The 20,063-nt window shown below is 42.6% G+C and overlaps 1 protein-coding gene across 1 annotated transcript in view; it reads right to left on the reverse strand.

Annotated features, from left to right (window-relative positions):
• Positions 1–449: 449 nt before the first annotated feature.
• Positions 450–20,063, reverse strand: part of tasp1 (taspase, threonine aspartase, 1) — a 56,998-nt gene continuing 37,384 nt past the window's right edge. The window contains exons 12-14 of the mRNA XM_056471544.1: positions 18,244–18,351; positions 16,533–16,606; positions 450–1,342 (exon numbers count right to left, since the gene is read on the reverse strand). Coding sequence (XP_056327519.1) covers positions 1,250–1,342; positions 16,533–16,606; positions 18,244–18,351 — 275 coding nt within the window. The 3' untranslated portion in view covers positions 450–1,249. The remainder of the gene's footprint in view (positions 1,343–16,532; positions 16,607–18,243; positions 18,352–20,063) is intronic.

Below are 20,063 nucleotides of genomic sequence, written 5' to 3' on the forward strand. Positions count from 1 at the left end.
AAGGATTATATCCCATTTTCCCCATGGCATGTACGCATTTGCGACTCACATCAAGCACACATGTCAAATAACTCCACTCAGACTTTATTATGAATTACTAAACTGAACTTCTGCACAAAACGAGCATCTCGGCTATATATAAAAGTAATATTAAACGTCAAGTGAGCCAAAAAACAAAACAAAAACCTAAACTAAAAGCTACATCAATGACCACCCTGTTTTAACAACCCATAGCTTATTTACAATGACAAGGACGGTGCATATTGTTTCAAGGAGGAATAGAAATGGAGTAGGGTTGTCACGATACTGGAATTTGATACCAATCGGTACTGAAATTTTAAAACCGTCCATTTCCCGCTAACATTTGAGCACTGTTGAGCTTGTTCTTAAACACAGCTGATTTGCAATTGTGTTCATGTGCTCAACAGAAATGACCGTTATTGGCCGTGAAGGTCATCGGTTCACAGCTCACTGCTGTTTACTGAGCGTAACAACAGATACAGGGACACTGGAGCGTTTCAAAGTTATGTCAATCAGCTGGTTTGTCTATAAGCTGACATACGAGCGATCCGCTGATGAATTGCAGCTTTAAAATGCTCCAGTGTCCCTCTGTTGTTACACTTAGTAAACAGCAGTGAGTTCGGTGAACTGATGACTTTCACAGCCAATCACAGTCATTTCTGTTGAGCACGTGAACACAATGGCAAATCATTGCTGTTTAAGAACAAGCTCCACAGCGCTCAAATGTTCGCGGGAATTGGACGTTTTTAAAATTTCAGTATCGACTGGTACCGAATTCTAGTATCATGACAACACTAAAATGGAGCATCAAGTCTTATCCAGCACATACTAGAAGCTGAGTTTCTTGGAAGCCCACTAAAACCAGAGCAGCGCACTAGTCCTGAAGTGCACTTGGCATGTCCTCTTTTCATAGCAGACGCTTTAAGCAAATTACCCTGCTAACCCTGTCTCAAGTGACAGTAAAACAGATGACACTGTATACGCTGTGCCCGTGAACGCAGCGCCAAAATAGTATGGTAGGTTGTATAAAAGAATTGAATAAATAACATATCGGAAATAACCGTTTATATCTGTGCAAGAAAGAAAAAAGATGGAAGAAAAGACATATTGCAACCTTTTTGTCCCTTTATGATTGTGTCCTACAAATGACACAACGCCAAGCTCTTGCGAAGTGAAGATCTCGACGCTGACATATTGCTGCAGAAATAGAGGATGATTTCAGGCCGATTCAGTCACTTGGGGTCCCGAGTCGACACACTCCACCTTCGATCGCCAGAGACTGTCCGGCCACTGCTCCAGGAGGAAGTCTGGATATGTGCGTCTGGCAAAGAGAGAGAGAAACACACAGCTGTTGAATGCTGAGACAGAGGTGTCGTCATTTCAATCAAAGCAAATGCCGCTCGCTTTGGCCACACACCCTGGTCGTGCTCTTTGACAGGCTTGGATAAGCGGCCCTCAGGGAGCCGGAATGAAGCAGACAGAATGGAAGTGACTATCATCTCATGGGAATGGGAGTGGTATCATCTCAGAGAACTCTAGGCCACCTGTCGCCAAACACTAGCTTGTTGTGGGAGGGCATGCATATGGCAGCAGTCAGTGGAAAAACATGACCCCTTTCAAGGCATCGTCAGTAATGCTATCATAGTGATCCATATCTCGCTCCCACGCTCTGTGTGACCTCTCAGCACAAGCTGGACACTAGCTAGAAGACATATCCTCAAGATTAAAAACAAACTAAGACAATAGAAACCGAAAACATGTAATATGGACTCTGTTAAAAGATACAAATATATCTAAAGGTGATAAGTCTTTCAAAAAAATATATAAATTACAGATTTGGGTGGAGAATTATATAGTGATTGCCTCTAAAAAAATCTTTAAACCATGTGAAAATCTACACCTTTACTCACATTACACCCTTAGAGAAGGCTACACAAACATTTCAAAGGCTGGAAAAGTTATTTGGAATGTGGTTTTTATATCAGGCTATATGACAAAGTAATTATTTCAAAGGGTTATGATGATTTTCTATAGGATTTTTCAGCATATTCATTAATGATATAAATAAGATGTGACGTTCTGTTGTGTTTTTGAAAAGTTGAACCAGAATCAACACAGATGTATGACTTAGTATGTCATAGAATTTAGCAAATTTTGGATGAATTAATCGAATTAAATAATTGATAAAAAATATGTATATCCTAAAAATATAAATAAATGAACGTGAATTAAAATAAATGACCAACATAAGTGAATGGTAGTTGGAAGAAATATAGCAACCTTATGCATTTGGCTTTTCTTTTTTTTTACATGCAAGTTTATGTGGCGTATACATAGGTAATTATGTATGTGCATATTGATATGTGTATGTAAGTAATGATGTATGTTTTGCATGTCATGCATGTTTTTATCTGTTAAATTATTGTTCTGTACTGTAAAAAAAAAAAACTAAATAAAAATAAAAGTAAATAAATAAATGATGGACAGCACGATGGCGCAGTGGGTAGCACAATCACCTCACAGCAAGAAGGTCACTGGTTTGAGCCCCGGCTGGGCCAGTTAGCATTTCTGTGTGGAGTTTGCATGTTCTCCCCATGTTTGCGTGGGTTTCCTCCGGGTGCTCTGGTTTCCCCCACACGTTCAAAGACATGTGGTATAGGTGAATTGGGTAAAGCTTAATTGTTTATAGTGTATGTGTGAATGAGTGTGTATGGATGTTTCCCAGTGATGGGTTGCGGCTGGAAGGGCATCCGCTGTGTAAAACATATGCTGGATGGGTTGGCGGTTCATTCCGCTGTGGTGACCCCAGATTAATAAAGGGACTAAGCCAAATAGAAAATGAATAAATGAATGAATAAATAAATGACCCCAATAATATAAATAATCATGATGCAGCATAAGAGGACTGTTGTCAGTTGTGTTTATAAAAAAACAGAGCTCAAATGTATTAAAAAGTCTTTGCTTAAAATGTAGATAAGGAACAGACGTAGAACATTAAGTTCTAACATGTTTCTGCTAATTGCTAACACACCCATGCAACAATAAACACATTCAAACAATCAGCTGAAAAATGAAATTCTTTTTACAAAAGATAAGGGGAGCTTTTTTTTTTTTCTTGCTTCCAATGTTGTTGCCATAGAGAGATTAAAAACCTTCTTTTATACAAGCCCATTACATTGTGTAATTACATAATCCAAACACTGAAGACAACTTCTGCATCTGAGCTCAGCCTCAGGCTGGTGCCGAGTGATGTCCAGTTTGTGAACAAATGAATCTTTTGGTCTGAATCTTTTTAGAGAATTGGATGAAATAGTCAACTAAATCAACCACTAAATCAACAAAACTAACTAAAGCATGTCCAAACATCCAAGGTTCATATTATTCAGGATTGTTAATATACTGCATTTACATCAAGTCAAGACATGTGTGATTACATATACAAACTGGTAAATATGAAATTTAAAACAGAAACAAATTGTTTTTAATAAGTCGTTTGACCATTGACTTGTACGAATCACCAAACACCACAGTTTAAACAAAAAATCGTCTTTAAATGTATTATTGGTTATAAAAGTCATCTTTATCAAGGACAGCTTGAGGGTGTGTAAATACTTTTTGGATGAACTATAAGTAAATGCAAACTCTCCTCTATGTTTCTAGGTCTGTTTGTGACTGTGAGCTGCTAATGTGGCTAAACTGGCTCAGATCCCTCATATAACAGAAGTCTGTTAGTCTTCCTCAGCTTTCTTTCTTTCTTTCTTTCTTTCTTTCTTTCTTTCTTTCTCTTAAAATACACAAAATATAGAAAATAATGTTGAGAAATATCTAGACCAGCACAAACAGTTCAAAACATAATAATTCTAATCAATCACAAAAAGAAAGCCCTGTCCCTACTAGAGTTGTCACGATACTGGAATTCGATACCAATCAAACGTCCATTTCCCACTAACATTTGTGCATGTTCCTAAACACCGTTGATTCGCCATTTTGTTCATGTGCTCAACAGAAACTACTGTGATTGGCCATGAAGGTCATCAGTTCACCAAACTCACTGCTGTTTACTGAGTGTAACCACAGCTGCAGGGACACTGGAGCATTTTTAAGCCGTGAAAATCAGTCGATACAACTCGTATGTCATCTATAACCAGACCAACTGATGTTCGTGGCTTTAAAACCTGAATCTGTTGTTACACTCATTAAACAGCAGTGAGTTTGGTGAACTGATGACCTTCACAGTCATTTCTGTTGAGCGCTCAAATGTTAGCGGAAAATGGACATTGTTAAAATATTAGTACCGATTGGTATCGAATTTCAGTATCGAGACAACTCTAGTCCCTACTCAATATTCCATTTCAGTTGGAAGTACATCAACTTCCCTTTCACGCTGACTTTAAATTAAAAATAAAGAAAAAAAATTGAAATCTATTAAATTAATAACAATAATGCTATTTAAATAATAAAACAAAATAACATGACTGGAAATCTCTTGATATGGATGATTTAGTGCACATAGAGTTCAACATGCCTTGTGCTTTACATTCATGTAATTCACCTTCAGTCATCAAGTGTAAATCGGACTCATTCTTCTAAATGAAGTCGAACACATTTTAATCTTCTCTGTGGTGTTTTATCTGGAACGGCTGACATGTGGTTGGGATTACCACTGCTGGGAATAATTACAAAGTCTTAACGCAACCTGAAGATTAGACTCAATTTGGTGTGGCAAACCAGAGATTCACTGACTGAGATGAACATCAACACTCGGCCAAACATTTAAGCAGTTGGAAATAAACACAAAACTGCTTTGTTTGAGAGACCAAAAATATGCCATTAAAATGTTTTCTTAATTGCCATGTTAAAAAAATGTATAAAGTGTTAAAGAGCTGAAAACCAAAATGTGGGGTCGCGGTGTAAAAACACATTTATAACAATGGCCAAATTTTTAGCTGTGGTTGTCACATACATTTTTGTCCTCCGCCACAACGTGCCATCCCTCTTTTTAAGACACTTAATGGAAAAATGCAAAAGCGAGCAGTGACACGGATTAGTCAACAACCAGAGCAGGAAGAGGACACAAGAAGACTAGTTGTTCTCAAACAGCATTGATGCGTGTGGATTTGGGAATTGAGCTGGAAGGTTTGAAATCTCGCCATCCCATTGCTCTCCCAGAAAAAAAAAAGATGTAATCCGCATTCCAGGCCATCTATCGGACAACATGTTTGTCAGTGCACCAAACACAGAGGCTCATCTGTGTCCTGTGTGTATACCAGTTTCATGACCACAAATATCCTGTATACACTGCAATAATTTCACCATGTGCAAAGTTTACCTTCACTGAATCTTCATTTAGATTTTGGAATAAAACTATTAATTTAATCATTTGATGTATAACATGCGTTAAAAGTTAATCACATCTTATTTTCTGTATCTCTGCAAGATATTTATCTATCATTTATTCAGTCGTCTTCACAAATCCATGTTTTACATTTTCCTGTTTGAATAAAAAATTATTTGCAAAAATTTGTGAATATCAAAAGGTTCCTATATGGATATTTTTTGACAAGTTTGTCCGAAATTTATAAAAATCAAAGACAATTTTTTATTAATAATAATGGAATTGATTGAGAGTGATTAAGCTTACCGCACAATGAATTAGAAAATTTCCTTCGTAATTTTCGCACTTTAAAAAATAAATTCGAGCTCACAATGTGCAACATTCTAAATTATTCTCTTAAATAAAGGGGAATAACCTTTTAAGTGTCATATACTGTAGCCTAGGGAAAAATGTATATGTTTTAGGTATCTCTGAATCATTTGTGCAGAATGTTTGATGGTGTCTACTAAAACCCTGTTTAAATTACATTTTATCCCGAGTTATTACGGGAAAATTACTGTGGTTTTATATTCTTGATGGTGCGCTGGTTCATCCTTCCATTTGTGGCGAGACCAATGTACGATGCCAACAGTTGGTCGGCGATTAAACGAATATAATGAATGAAAATACATAGGCCTATGCCTATAGACATATAATGTAATTCTGTACAGTAACCTGTAATTTGTTTGTTTCTGTTGTTTCCATTTGAATAATTTTGCAATGATGATGCAATGGTGTACTTTATCTGATTCCTGCTGAACTGGGCGGGTTGTGTGACATGATTCGGGGGATGTTCTGGGAACGGGGTTTGCATGCCGTACTGCTAGCTATAGGCGAATTACTGGTTTGTAAACATTCAGGATACGCGTGCATCGAGGTTGCAGAAAAAAATACGGGAGCGCTAGCATTTACAGCGAGGGAATGACATTCGATGAAGTTCAGAGTTTGTTGTTGTATTACAGATAAGTTATATTGATTACATATCATATATATTACTTACATAATGCTTTCAGCGTATTATAACAGCTCGTCACCCAGTGATAAGCACAGTTATTCAGCAAAATTAACGTTAAAGTGAGTGCCGTTCGTCTGACAGGTCCATTTGTGATAGCACCATCCCTCAGGGGGAAGGTGAAATAGCCAAGCATCCAGCCCGAAATATACAACTATCTCATTAAAACTCCAAGTGTTTTAAGAGAGAAGTTAAAGGCCTGCAAGTCTTTGGATGCCAACAATATTGTTCTGTGTGGTCATGTGCAAGAAATAATGTTCCATGATTACCAGATTCAAAACTTTGTAGTGCTAAAAAGGTTCTGCCAAGCCAAAGACAAGGAAGAAAGACATAACTGTACAAGCCCTGGGTAATCATCAACAAGCAAAACTACTGCAATCTGACAGCAAACTGCACCTGTACGGCAGGGTATGTGAACTTACATTTTTACATTTCATTCTAAGACTTCAGTGTCCGCAGTTTGATGAACCATATTTAACTGTTTTTGCTGAAATAATTGCTGCAATCAAAAACGAGTAATGTGTACCATATATGAAACTTACCATATATGAAATGAGAACTGCAGAGTCCAGCATTTTTAATTAGGTCCTCACTCCATTCAGCTCTTCTGATGGCTGTTAGCCAAAGACGTCTGCGGTTGGCATTAAAAGCAGTGTGGTGTACGGTAAAATTTACGTTTTCTATTTTTGGACTTTCGATTTTGGCATTCTACCGCACAACATGACATGTTTGCTATTGCAACTGGTCTTATTTTGCAAACGGTATGTGCGGTTGAACCCGTGTGACGTCATGTGTGATGTCGGTTGGTAATTCCCCTACTGGCCCGACAGTGTAAACACGAAATGATTTCAACCTCACTGCACAAGCTCTCGGGCTATTGGCACGGACCAGCCCGATAAAAGCCACTGGCCCGACAATGAAAATGTGGCTATTTTGTCAATCGTATTGACACACTGCCTCCGAAACTTTCACCAATCATAAAAAATAAATAAGTGAAATTTTAAAATATTGAACAGAGTTCGATTTTTTTTTAAATTTTTTATATCCAAAAAGTGCTTTGAGAGGTGTTTTGACAGTTCCGACCCATTGTACAAGCGTAAGGCAAAATACTAAATGCTGTAATTTGAGCTCCAGATAATTTTATGACAAACAGTGTGCAAGGTTTGTGTACGTGATGAATCTTTTGGCTGTAAATACGAATAAAACCTTTACACTGATTTAAAAATTCAGCAAAGAAACACTGGGTCACTTTTCTTGCATTAGAATAGTTTGTGCATCAAAGGGTTTAATTAAATGAAACAAAAATGTAAAAAATTAATTTAAATTAATATAAATATTGTATTTTAAAAAAACTAAATGAAATGACAATATTGTCTAACCGTGTATATGTTAAATACAAGCCAAACAAGAAGTTGTAGAAGTAAAGAGGCTTTTTAGCATAAGAAATTTATCAATGCCAGGCATGAAAGCCAAAGAGCTCAAAGCAACAGAAAGCCTCCGCTTCCAGCCAACCTGTGCTGACAATAGACCGGATAAAGAGTACACTGGCTCCTGCAAGAACTGACTAGAGCCCCTGTTCACAGCACAAACCCAACAAAGGACTATTCTAAAATGGGTCAATGCACACTTCCAGACGCGCTCTGAGCTACAAGCGTGAAAAGAAACGGTTAAAACCGGCACACACTCCGAGAGCTCTGGACTGCGTTCTATCTCACTGAGCTGCCAATCAGCTCTGGGCTTTCATCTCGTCAAACACACACACACACATGCAGAGCACAATGCATGCAGGAATGGGAGGAATGTTTCTGGAATGGTGCAGGAATGAGTTGGTGTCTTTCTGCTAAAAGCTTTCCTTGGAGTCATCAGAGGCGAGAGCAGTCACAATACAGCAGTGATGTTCACTTTCAACAGCTTCATTTTATGAGTATCTGCTGCCAGCTGAAAACGAGAAACTCAAGAGCCGTTTATACTAATACTACATAAAAGTATTTCTGGGGGCATTTGGACTTTTTATTCGTATTTTAAACCTAAGACAACTGGTTTAGTAATACTTAAACAATAATTATGAACAATATTAGCCTGGATTGCAACTTAAAATGGCAATTTAACAACAGATATTTGATTTTCAAATCTGCACCAAATATAAATAGTAGATTAAGTAATAATCTACTACCTGTTTATCAAATGACTTACATAAATATCTAATCAGCAGAGCCAGACACAACTAATCTGTGGATATTTTTTTGCCATTTCTGAGCAGACTTTTGTACAAAATCTGTGGATTTATGTGAAAAGATTTGAGGTGTTATATTAACTTCAGGGTTCATACACATTTTTACTACAAAAATTCCAAGACTTAAGTAAATTTTCATGACCTAATGTTTCATGTATTGTCAACATATACATTGTAAATCATAAGAAACGTTAAAATTTATTGCAGCATTTCATGAATCACGCAATAGTTTCAATTTATTTTTATATCTACAGTATGTAAAATAGATGATGCTTACGCAGCACTAATAATGTGAGCGCATGTTTTTGGCCAAGAAAAGAAAAGTAAAAACAACTAACCTCCATTCCAATATACAGACATTTGTCAAACTAATTTTAGATAATCTTAATAGTTTGTAAAAACTAGTAATAGTAGGTAAAACTATTTCTATTATAAAGCTGTGATCATATTGCATTTTCGCTCCATAGACTTCCATTCATAGGCATGTGAATGCGGCAGATCAGAAACACAAGCATGTGCGACAAGTTTTGCTGTTGTTTTCACTGCATTCAAAAGTTCAAGCTTGGTGAATTCTTACCTGCGAAATCACATCAGGTGATCGCGTGAGACCAATAGAAGATCATTTAAAATAAGACATTTTAAATATGGAGCAATCGCTCACTTTTATTAATGTCTAATCATATTGTTTAACCACATCCCTTTTTGCAGCACCGTACGACATAATTTTGCAAGCACAAGCTCTAGTGTGACCGCAGCTAAAGTTGCTTTGGACAAAAATGTCTGCTAAATGACTAAATGCAATTTCCATGACTTTTCCAAAACTTTGGGTTTTTTTGTTTTTCCAAAACTTTTCCAAGCCTGGAAAATGCCATGTCACAATTCCATGACTTTTCCAGGTTCCCCTTCGGATGGGGAACTCCAATGCTATGTGGAAACTTCCACTATGGGGGATTTCGTCAGAATCCAATCATCTGAAAGAGTATAAAAACGGGCCAATGAAATGCCAATGAGTTGGCAGCGTCAGCGTGCACAGCTGGCGTCAATGACAATCAGTCATGCTATAAAGACGCAGCCAGTGCCATGCTCGACATCCTTCCTTTCGCTTTCAGAGCCTTTCACGAAGCTTCTGAGAGAGTCTTTGAGGGTATCTCCAACCTGTGTCTACAGAGAGAGATCGAGAAGCAGCTTCTCCCGGTCCAGAGCGCGTATACGCAGTGGCAGATGGTCGAGCTGGGTATTTCTCCCTTGCCTGGCGTCCTTTGGGTCCGGTCCTCCAAGAGCGGTTTGTATATAGGAAAAAAGCTTTCCTAAAAGAGCAACACGGTCGTGCAGCGCGTCTTTTTCAAGACGTCACTCCGACCGTGCGTTTCTGGATGCGGTGGTTTCCTATCCCCGGATGATGGGCACGAGCACAGCGTTTCATGTCTGGGGGTCCAGCATGTTAATGCGGTGCTCGCGGGCAGTGCATGCCATCACTGATGTCATGTCTGTTGCGCAGTTAAGATCGCGGCTCGCTCTTGCAAAAGAGCCACCCACCCCAGTTGTCCCCCGCACTGCGGTTGGCACTCGGGCAGATCTGAGGGTTTCAGTGAGAGTAAATCCGCCGCCCCCGGGCCGTGGACCTCTCGCTCCTCCACGCGCTCCATCCAAGCTTCAGGTGAAGAGAAGCGCTCCGTCCTTGGATGGTCGCTCTCTCACCTGATGACACCGGGGGTCAGATGTCCATCGCTGCATCGGAGGATGGGCTGTCATTGTCTGATGAGGATGCGAGCCCGCTCGCTCCCTCCCTCCGGGGTGGAGAGCGCGGCGTTAGCATCTAAAAAGCAGACATGATGGCCGTGCTTTCTCGGGCTGCTTCGGCCGTGGGTCTGGTGATGGTTTATCCCCCAGCCCCGCGGCCGGACCGACTAGAGGGGTGTATGTGGAGGATATAAGGAGGCAAGACCTTCAAAGCCTCCCGTCCCCTTCTTCCCGGAAGTGCACAGTAAACTCACGCTGTCCTGAGGGCACTTTTTTTCTGCCCGATCTGCGTGCGCTTCCATCCTCACCATCCTTGGAGGTTGGGCTGTCAAGGTCTGACGAGGATTCGAACCCGCTCGCTCCCTCTGGGACTTTGAGCGCGGCGTCGAATCCAGAAGCAGACTTTGCAGCTGTGCTTCCCCAGGCTGCTTCGGCCGTGGCTCTGGAGATGGTTTATCCCCCAGCTCCGCGGCCGGACCGATTAGAGGGGTGTGATGTGGAGGATGAAGGCGAGACCTTCTAAGCCTCCCCATCCCCTTCTTCCTGGTTGGGCACAGTAGGCTCACGCAGTGTGCTGCGTGCGCCTTCCCCCTCACCATGCACGCTATGGCCACCTACCAGCGCTACCAAGCGCAGGCGCTGGCCCGGCTGCGCGAGGATGGTTCTGACCCAGGACTGAGCATGCGCTCCGCACCGCAACCGACTATGCTCTTACAAAAAAAAAAAAAAAAAAAAAAAGTCGGCTGTGTGTGCCCTGGGAAGGACGATGATCACATCCGTGATCCAGGAATGCCACCTCAGGCTAAACCTGGTGATGTGCGTGACGTTGACAAAGTTCGCTTTCTTAACTCACCCATTTCCCAGGCTGGCCTGTTCGGCGACACTGGCAGTGAATTCGCCCAGGAATTCACGCCGGTGAAAGAGCAGTCGGAGGCGATGGGCGAGGTCTCTATCGGCGGGATTGTATGACCGCTCCCCCCCGCCGAGCCATCCACATCCGCTGCTTTTTCGCCGAGGACGCCCGCCCGCAGCTTTGCTTCGCCGCCCCGCCTGCGCCTCCGGCCACGCGGCTGCGCCGAGCATCGCGCAGGCAACCAGCGTCCCTCGCCCAGGGCGCCGCTAAGTTCGGTAAAACGGACCGCGAAGCGTCCCTGAGGCGGGCCATCTGGGGAGGAGGGAATTTGCTCTTTCCCCGCTGGAGGGCGGGGCACGTTATTTAAAGGCGTAAAAAAAAAAAAAAAAAAACGCCATCAAAATCCTCAGTGAAAGAGCACTTTTCCCCTCCTCCGGATGTGACAGCCCGAACACTGCCAGTCTGGGACGCTATGCCTTCCAGCTCGCAGGATCGGTGCATTTCGCCAATGGCTCATGGAGCACGAGAGAACGGTCTCCTTTCTCTCCACTCCCAGCCCCTCTCCTGGAGTTTGAGTGAGAGACGAGAACATCTCCTCTCCTGCTCTCCTGTGGGACCCCAGCGCTCCCCGGATGAGCCCACTCACTCCACGCTGCCCCGCCGCTGGCACGTCAGCGATCGTGCGGGTGGGACCATTTGCGGGGGCTCTGCCTGCCTGGTTAGCGCGGGCCAGCCCATCGCAATGGCTCATCCATACGACCAGACTCGGCTATGCGATTCAGTTCGCTAAACGGCCTCCCAGGTTCACGGGCGACCAGGGTCAGTCCTGCGTCCGCCCCTGTCTTGCGAGAGGAGATTGCTGTCCTCCTGGCGAAGGATGCAATCGAGCCGGCCCTCCAGCCGAGATGGAGCGCGGGTTTTACAGCCCGCACTTCATCGTGCCCCCCCAAAAAAAAAAAAAAAAAAAAAAAAAAGCGGTGGGCTATGGCCAATCCTATATCTGCACATTTTGAACCGCTGCCTTCACTGGCTGCGCTCCGAAATGCTTACGCAGATGCGCATCACGCGATGCGTTCGTCCTCAGGATTGGTTTGCAGCAATAGATCTGAAGGACGCGTATTTTCATATCTCCACACTTCCACGCCACCGGCAGTTTCTGCGGTTTGCGTTTGAAGGTCGAGCGTGGCAATACAAGGTCCTCCCCTTCGGGCTCCCTCTGTCTCCGCAAGTTTTCACCAAGCTCGCGGAGGGTGCCCTCGCGCCCCTTCGGCTCGCCGGCATCCGCACGCTCAATTATTTCGATGACTGGTTGATTTTTAGCCCACTCTCGGGAGCAATTGATTATGCACAGAGACAAGGTGCTCCGGCACCTCCGCCCGTTGGGGTTTCAGGTCAACCGAGAAAAGAGCAAGCTCGCCTCCGTGCAGAGCATCTCCTTTCTCTGGTTGGAGCTGGACTCGATCACTATGGAGGCGCGCCTCTCACGAGAGCGCGCCGAGGTAATGCTGAACTGTCTGAGAGAGTTTGACAGGAAAAAAAAGTGGTCCCCCTGAAATTATTTCAGAGGCTCCTGGGGCATATGGCATCCGTAGCCGCGGCCACGCCGCTCGGATTGCTCCATATGAGACCACTACAGCATTGGCTTCACGATCGGGTCCCCAGACGCGCATGGCACGTGGGCACACACCGAGTGACTGTCACTGCGCTGTGTCACCACACCCGCACCCCCTGGAAAGGACCCCTTCTTCCTACGGGCCAGTGTGCCCCTAGGTCAGGCGTCCAGGCAGGCTGTCGTTTCGGCAGATGCCTCCAGTATGGGGTGGGGGGCCGTGTGTAGCGGGCATGCTGCTGCGGACCTGTGGAGGGGAACCCAGCTGCATTGGCATATCAACTGCCTAGAGCTGTTGGCAGTGTTTCTCGCTCTGCGCCGCTTTTTACCGGTGCTGAGGGAGCAACACGTGCTGGTCAGGATGGACAGCACGGCCGCGGTAGCGTGTTCCATCCGGATGGGGGTATACGCTCCCGCTGCATGTCTCAGCTCGCTCGCCGTCTGCTCCTCTAAAGTCATACGCGGCTGAAGTCGCTGCTTGCTATTCACACCCCGGATGGGCTCAACCGTGCGGCCAACAGGCTCTCACGGCAGCTCCTTCCCCGGTAGAATGGCGACTCCACCCCGAGTCATGCGTAAGTATGCACTCCCCCCAGTGAGCCTACTCACGCAGTTTCTGTGCAAGGTCAGGGAGGACGAGGGGCAGGTCTTGCTAGTTGCGCCCCTGGCCCAACCGGACCTGGATATCAGAACTCTCCCTCCTCGCGACGCCCCCCCTGGCGAGTCCCTTTGAGAGAGGACCTACTCTCTCAGGGACAGGGCACCATCTGGCACCCTCGCTTAGTTCTGTGGAACCTCCACGTGGGGTCCATAAGACGCGACGAGGAAGACTTGGGTAACCTACCGGTGGCGGTGGTTAATACCATCACTCAGGCTAGTGCACCCTCTACGAGGCATGCCTACGCCCTGGAGTGGAGTCTATTCACTGAGTGGTGCGCTTCTCGCCGAGAAGACCCCCGATCTTGCCAGATCAGTGTTGTGCTTTCTTTCCTTCAGGACAGGTGGAGCGAAGGCTGTCGCGCTCCACACTGAGGGTTTACGTGGCCGCCATCTCCGCTCATCATGATGCGTGGATGGCGGCACCGTGGGGAGGCATAACCTCATCATCCAGTTCCTCAGAGGTGCTAGGCGGATGTTTCCTCCCCGCCCCCCTCTCATACCCTCTTGAGATCTCGCGGTAGTGCTACGAGCCTACGTGGGGATCCCTTCGAACCACTCGACTCAGTATCCTTGAGATTTCTGTCCTTGAAGACAGCTCTGCTGGTCGTGTTGGCATCGGTTAAGAGGGTTAGGTACCTGGAGGCATTTTCGGTCAGTGACTCGTGCCTAGAATTCGTGCCCAAGGTTCCTACCACGCCGTTTAACAATCAGGTAGTGAGCCTGCAAGCGCTGCCCGCGGAGGAGGCAGACCCAGCCCTTTCATTGTTGTGTCCTGATTCGCGCTTGCGAATATATGGGGACCACACTCAGAGCCTTAGATACTCTGACCAGCTCTTTGTCCATTACAGTGGTCGGCAGATGGGAAGTGCCGTATCTAAACAGAGGTTGGCCCACTGGATAGTGGATGCCATCTCCCTCGCCTTTGGGCCAGGGTGAGCCGTGTCCCCCGGGGGTGAGAGCGCACTCCACTACGGAGCATCGCATCCTCCTGTGCGTTAGCACGCGGCGCCTCTCTGACAGACATTTGTAGAGCTACGGGTTGGGTGACACCCAATACATTTGCAATTTTACAATCTGCGAGTGGAGCCGGTTTCCTCAAGGGTATTAGGCAACCCTTGGTGATTGAGGAAACGATTCGGTTGAGGTGTCGAAACACGCTTGCTGCGCCACTCTCCCTAACCCGGAGATACGTGCGCTTTTTCAGCTTTGTCAGTTTAGTTCCCCATTTCTTTGGCGAACCCTGCAGAGTTCCTCCGAGGCCCCCAGCACCTGACTCAGCGGAGGAGTCAGGTGTTGGCCCGTTACGTTGTCGGCATGCCCGCTGGTCAGCCCGCGTTCTGGGTATAGGTGCCTGCTATGTGTGATCCCCGCTGGCGATCCCATACGTTCACTCAGCCACGGTATAGTCCCCCCTTCTAGGGCAGGCTCGTGTCTTCCCTCCCCGCTAACCATCCTTATGCAAGGACTCCCCATCTCTGGGCTAGTCCATAGGTTGTCACCAGGTCTCCCTTCTGGGTAACAGGTGAGCTCCGCAGCGTCCTCCCTATCGGGACTGAACGCTTTCCCAACGTACTGTCGTATCAAAACCTATTTTACTGGGTTATTGCGACTCCCCGAAAAACATAACTGTTCTGAACAGGTAAGTGAGGGCCAGGGGACACGTTGGAAGACTGTGTCTCGGGGCGTTGTAGGTGCGCTCGCTCTACTGCGTGGCACACCCTTCGCCAGGGACGCAGTAAGGTTCTTTCGTTGTGGCGTTTTCCATAGATTTCCCCATAGTGGAAGTTTCCACATAGCATTGGAGTTCCCCATCCGAAGGGGAACGCTACGGTTACTAAAGTAACCCTTCGTTCCCCGAGGGGGGGAACGGAAATGCTATGTTCCTTCGCCACAACGATTGTCCCTTAGCTGTTGAGCGTGAAAGTCTCTTCAGCTAGAAAAGGATGTCGAGCATGGCACTGGCTGCGTCTTTATAGCATGACTGATTGTCATTGACGCCAGCTGTGCACGCTGACGCTGCCAACTCATTGGCATTTCATTGGCCCGTTTTTATACTCTTTCAGATGATTGGATTCTGACGAAATCCCCCATAGTGGAAGTTTCCACATAGCATTTCCGTTCCCCCCCTCGGGGAACGAAGGGTTACTTTAGTAACCGTAGCGTTTTCCATAATAAGAATTTTATTTTTTTTGCCAAATAAGTGGATCTAATTGGATTTTCATTGTAAACATTAAATAAAAGTTAAAAGGGTGTTATTTTTTATTTCATATACAAAATTTATAGTTATAATACTCACAAAATCATTCCGCATAAATCTGCAGATTTTTTATAAAATTCTGCGCAGAAATAGCAAAAAATGTCCGCAGATTCTGTCTGACCCTACTGATGAGTCTCAGTTTCTGCAGCAACATTCAGATGACAGGTGAAAACATGCCTTACACTGATGATATAGATACAAATCCTTTACATTTAGATCACTTAACTTAATGAGTGATAGAGACATGAGAGACTTTCAACCAGCCTAAGAAATATTGTTTTTTAAGCAAATCATCTACCCCATCTTTACTGTATGACTACAGCATGGCCAACTCCAGGAAGACAACACAACGTCTCAAAGCTTAAATCCTCTCAGTCTGGTTAGTTAGTTTACTAGATTCCAATAGCCTCTACAGTCACCAGATCTCCATCTAATAGAGCACTTCTGGGGTGTAGTAGAATGAAGATTCACATATAGATTTGGAGCCAACAAATCTGCAGCAACTGCGTACTATAATTCTATACTATCAATATGAAGCGAAATTTCCAGCACTTTCTTTATTTGATGTGACTAAAAAGATAAAAGGTAGTCTGACAACATACTTGGTAAGGTTTACCTAAAAAATGGGCAGGGGAGTATATTGTGACATGCAATTCATGACGCAGCATAGTTGCTAGACATACATGATGCCTGAAATCACATGGCTAATTTAAGACAATAATATGTTAACTGACCAGATTAATGTTAAATGAATAAATGGATGAAATTCTTACCCTGGCCTTACTGTCCTGAGCAGACATGTATCCCACACACATGCTCTCTGTGGTGTGGCTCCATAGAAACTCCACTGTCAATAAGAAAGACACAGAATGATTGTAAGATGTGGCAACTAAAAATCCAGGAATATCCAACACCTTCTAAAATAGTTGATTTTTATTAATGAGTTAAAAACTACAGTAAGAATAAGAAAAAATTTTAAAATGATAAATCTCAAGTAATACTAATCGCAATGTTTAATTGTACTCATTAATGAAAACCCACTTAAAACAACCTACAGATTGAAGTGAAGAACTTGATTAACATATTAAAAAAAGGTGATTTTTTTTTTTAGATCTTCTTCAACTGAGTGTCAGCTCAAATGATAACAATGCCTCTATTCTGTGAGAGCAGACCACACTTTGAGACCTGTTTATAGTGCTATTTGTGAATGTAGGGAGCTGCCATGTTTATCCCTGAATGTTTAAACAAAGACGCCTGGAAAAATAGTCAGCATCTTTAGACAAGAATGTGAAGGAGGCATCAGAAAGAAAGAATGGAGGAGAGAGAGAGAAAAAAAAACAAGGTTATGAATAGCTTTCAGAGAATCTTCAGTGACACAGATGTGCTTTAAAAGTCCTCCACAAAACATTCTTGTTTCAATGTATGAAAAAAAAAAAAAAATCATATTTAGTTGAAGTCACAATTATTAGGCCTCTTGTGTATTTTTATTATATATTTCCTACAGATGGTTAACAGAGCAAGGCATTATTCACAGTATTTCATATATTTTTTTCTTCAGGAGAAACTGTTATTTGTTTTATATCTAATACAATAAAAGTAGTTTTTATTTTTGAAAACCATTTAAGGTATTATTAGCCTTCTTAAGCAATATTTTTTCCCCTTGTCTACAGAACAAAAAATCGTTATACATTGACTTGCCTAATCACCCTAACTTGCCTAGTTAACCTAATTAACCAACTGCACTTTAATTAACTAATTTAACTAATAAAATGTCACTTTAATCTGAATGCTAGTATCTTGAAAAATATCTAGTCAAATATTATGTACTGCCATCATGGCAAAGATAAAAGAAATTTGTTATTAGAAATGAGTTATTAAAACTATTATGTTTAGAAATGAGTTAAAAATTTTTGTGTGTGTTTTTCTTTTGTGTTCAGAAATTGGGGAAAAATATACTAGGGGCTAATAATTCTACTTCAACTCTATTTACAGGTATGTACCAAAAATGTGAATATCGAGGGAAAGTCTATTTATTTTAATAAATTGTTTCAAAAATTGAAACTTGTGTGTTATATTAGTTCACTACACACAAAGTGAAATAATAAAAATACAGCACTGGATCAGATCAATTTTCAAAGACCATGTAATATTCAAAGCTAGAGTAACGGCTTAAGTTTTGCCTCATAGGAATAAACAACATTGTTTTATTTTTTTTGGAGGGGGGTATCAATGTAACATTATTTTATAAAAATCACTATTTTTATTCATTCATTCATTCATTCTGCTTTGGCTTATTCCCTTATTTATCAGGAGTCACCACAGCTGAATAAACCACCTAAAATAACTTTATATAACTCAAAATTAAATTAAATGATTGATTTTTTCCATTTCTCAGAATTCACTCCATTCTATTTCAATTGATGTTCTTCAGCGCACCATCAAGCATCATCATAGAACTGGACTCCGTTTCAGAGCATCACGTACCCAGCAGAGCCTGGATGTCTTCAGAGCGCTGGGCTTCTCCACATGTGCAGCACCTCAGAACAATCACCCCACCCAGAACACAGTCCTCGCCAGCCAGAAACGGCGAACCTTAAACACAAACAAGCCCACATGATTTCAACCGTGACCCTCCTTCCACTACAATCAGTCTATTTAGACGTGAAGTAGAAATGAAAGCAAGTTGGAGACATCTAAGAAAAATCCAACCATTCTGTCAATGATTTATTAGTTCTGCTCCGTTCTGAGAAGTTAATGAAATGAGCGGAAAAGCCGTACATTTCCGTACTTTCCTCTGCCAACCTAAACGACTGAAAACAATTATTCTTTCCAAAGCTTTTGTTTTATTAACCAAATGAGAAAAATTGGGAGCAGAGCCACTTTTCGCTCTTTAATAGGTTAATGATGGAATGAGTTATTTCTGTAACCCCTCACGGAGCTCTGATAAAGGGACTCTGTTGAGAAAGCAAGCAAAATGCTCATACTTTTCCAAATTGAAAAAAAGAGAAGTTTTTTTTAACCTGAAAAACAGGCTCCAAGCCCATTCCAATGATTGCATCTCTAAAGCAAAAGGAGTGCTGGACGTAGATGAGATTTAAAGCACTCAAGCAAAATACAAAGAGTTTTAAGTTTCACCTCAGATACTGTAGGTGTTCGCTTTCATTAGAGCCAGATATTGATTTTGCACAGCATGTAGTGTTACGCTTGTTTTGTGCAAAACAGCTCTTTTTTTTATAACACCTCTTAATTAAAACCCTTTGATGAAATTCTGGATGGCCTTCACACAGAACACAGTCTTAATGCTACTTCAAAAGACGTTTTAAAGGAGATCTTTATCCAGTATTGCATTAAAAGGCCTTTTATTCTTCTCTTTCTGGTTCATCTATAAGCCTCTACCTAGTTTGATCACATTTACTGAATATACTTTGCTCTGATTGGTCAGTCACTGAACCTTGCATATATATATCCATTAATTTAGTTGTTTAGTAAAAAACAACAACATCCTATCCATTAAATTAAAAATAAAGGGCACATATTTAAATATATATTTACTTGAGTGTATTTTTGTGGCGATCAGCCTAAGGATCATTTCAGGTAATGTTTTGGTTTCCACAATATTTGAATAAAAGTTTAGAATGAACAATTTTTTCCCCAATAGATATAAACAACGAGTATGTTTACGTGGACACGAATAATCCAATTTTAATACGTTTGAGACAATAATCTGATCAAAAATGTACTATGTAAAAAGCAACTTTTGATTACCTTAATCCGACTAAAGTCATAATCGAACTAAACAGAAATGGAATTAAGATGTGGAGTATACCGATTTTGGTCGCATTATTGAAGTGCAGTACAGACAGACACTGCAATCAAACTATTACCGTTGTGCAGGATTTTCACCGCAATTTGGCGAAAGGATAGTCTATACACACACGGCTGTTTGACGCTATTCTCTGCACCTACAGAGTCAATGAAGGACCACAGACACCTTTTTTCCCCATATGGCATGTGGTATCAAATTCCATTAAAACAACACTCTTCCATCAGTTTATACTTGCATCCAAATCTCATTTGTCACGGGGGGCATGCATGAAATGTTCTTGAATGAAAGTGTCAAATTGCAGTTGACAAAAGTCGACAAATTAAGGACGAAACACCCGAAATTACATGAAAATCCGGAAGAAAGATCGGATGGCGTGGTGACGCAATGACGTTAATCGAATGATGTGCTGCAACATGTAAAATGGGATCATGAAAGGAACATTCCAAAAGCAACTCATGTAAACAGCGCAATCATATTA

Source organism: Danio aesculapii, chromosome 13, assembly GCF_903798145.1.
Source record: "Danio aesculapii chromosome 13, fDanAes4.1, whole genome shotgun sequence".
In the NCBI taxonomy this organism is placed as follows: Eukaryota; Metazoa; Chordata; class Actinopteri; order Cypriniformes; family Danionidae; genus Danio; species Danio aesculapii.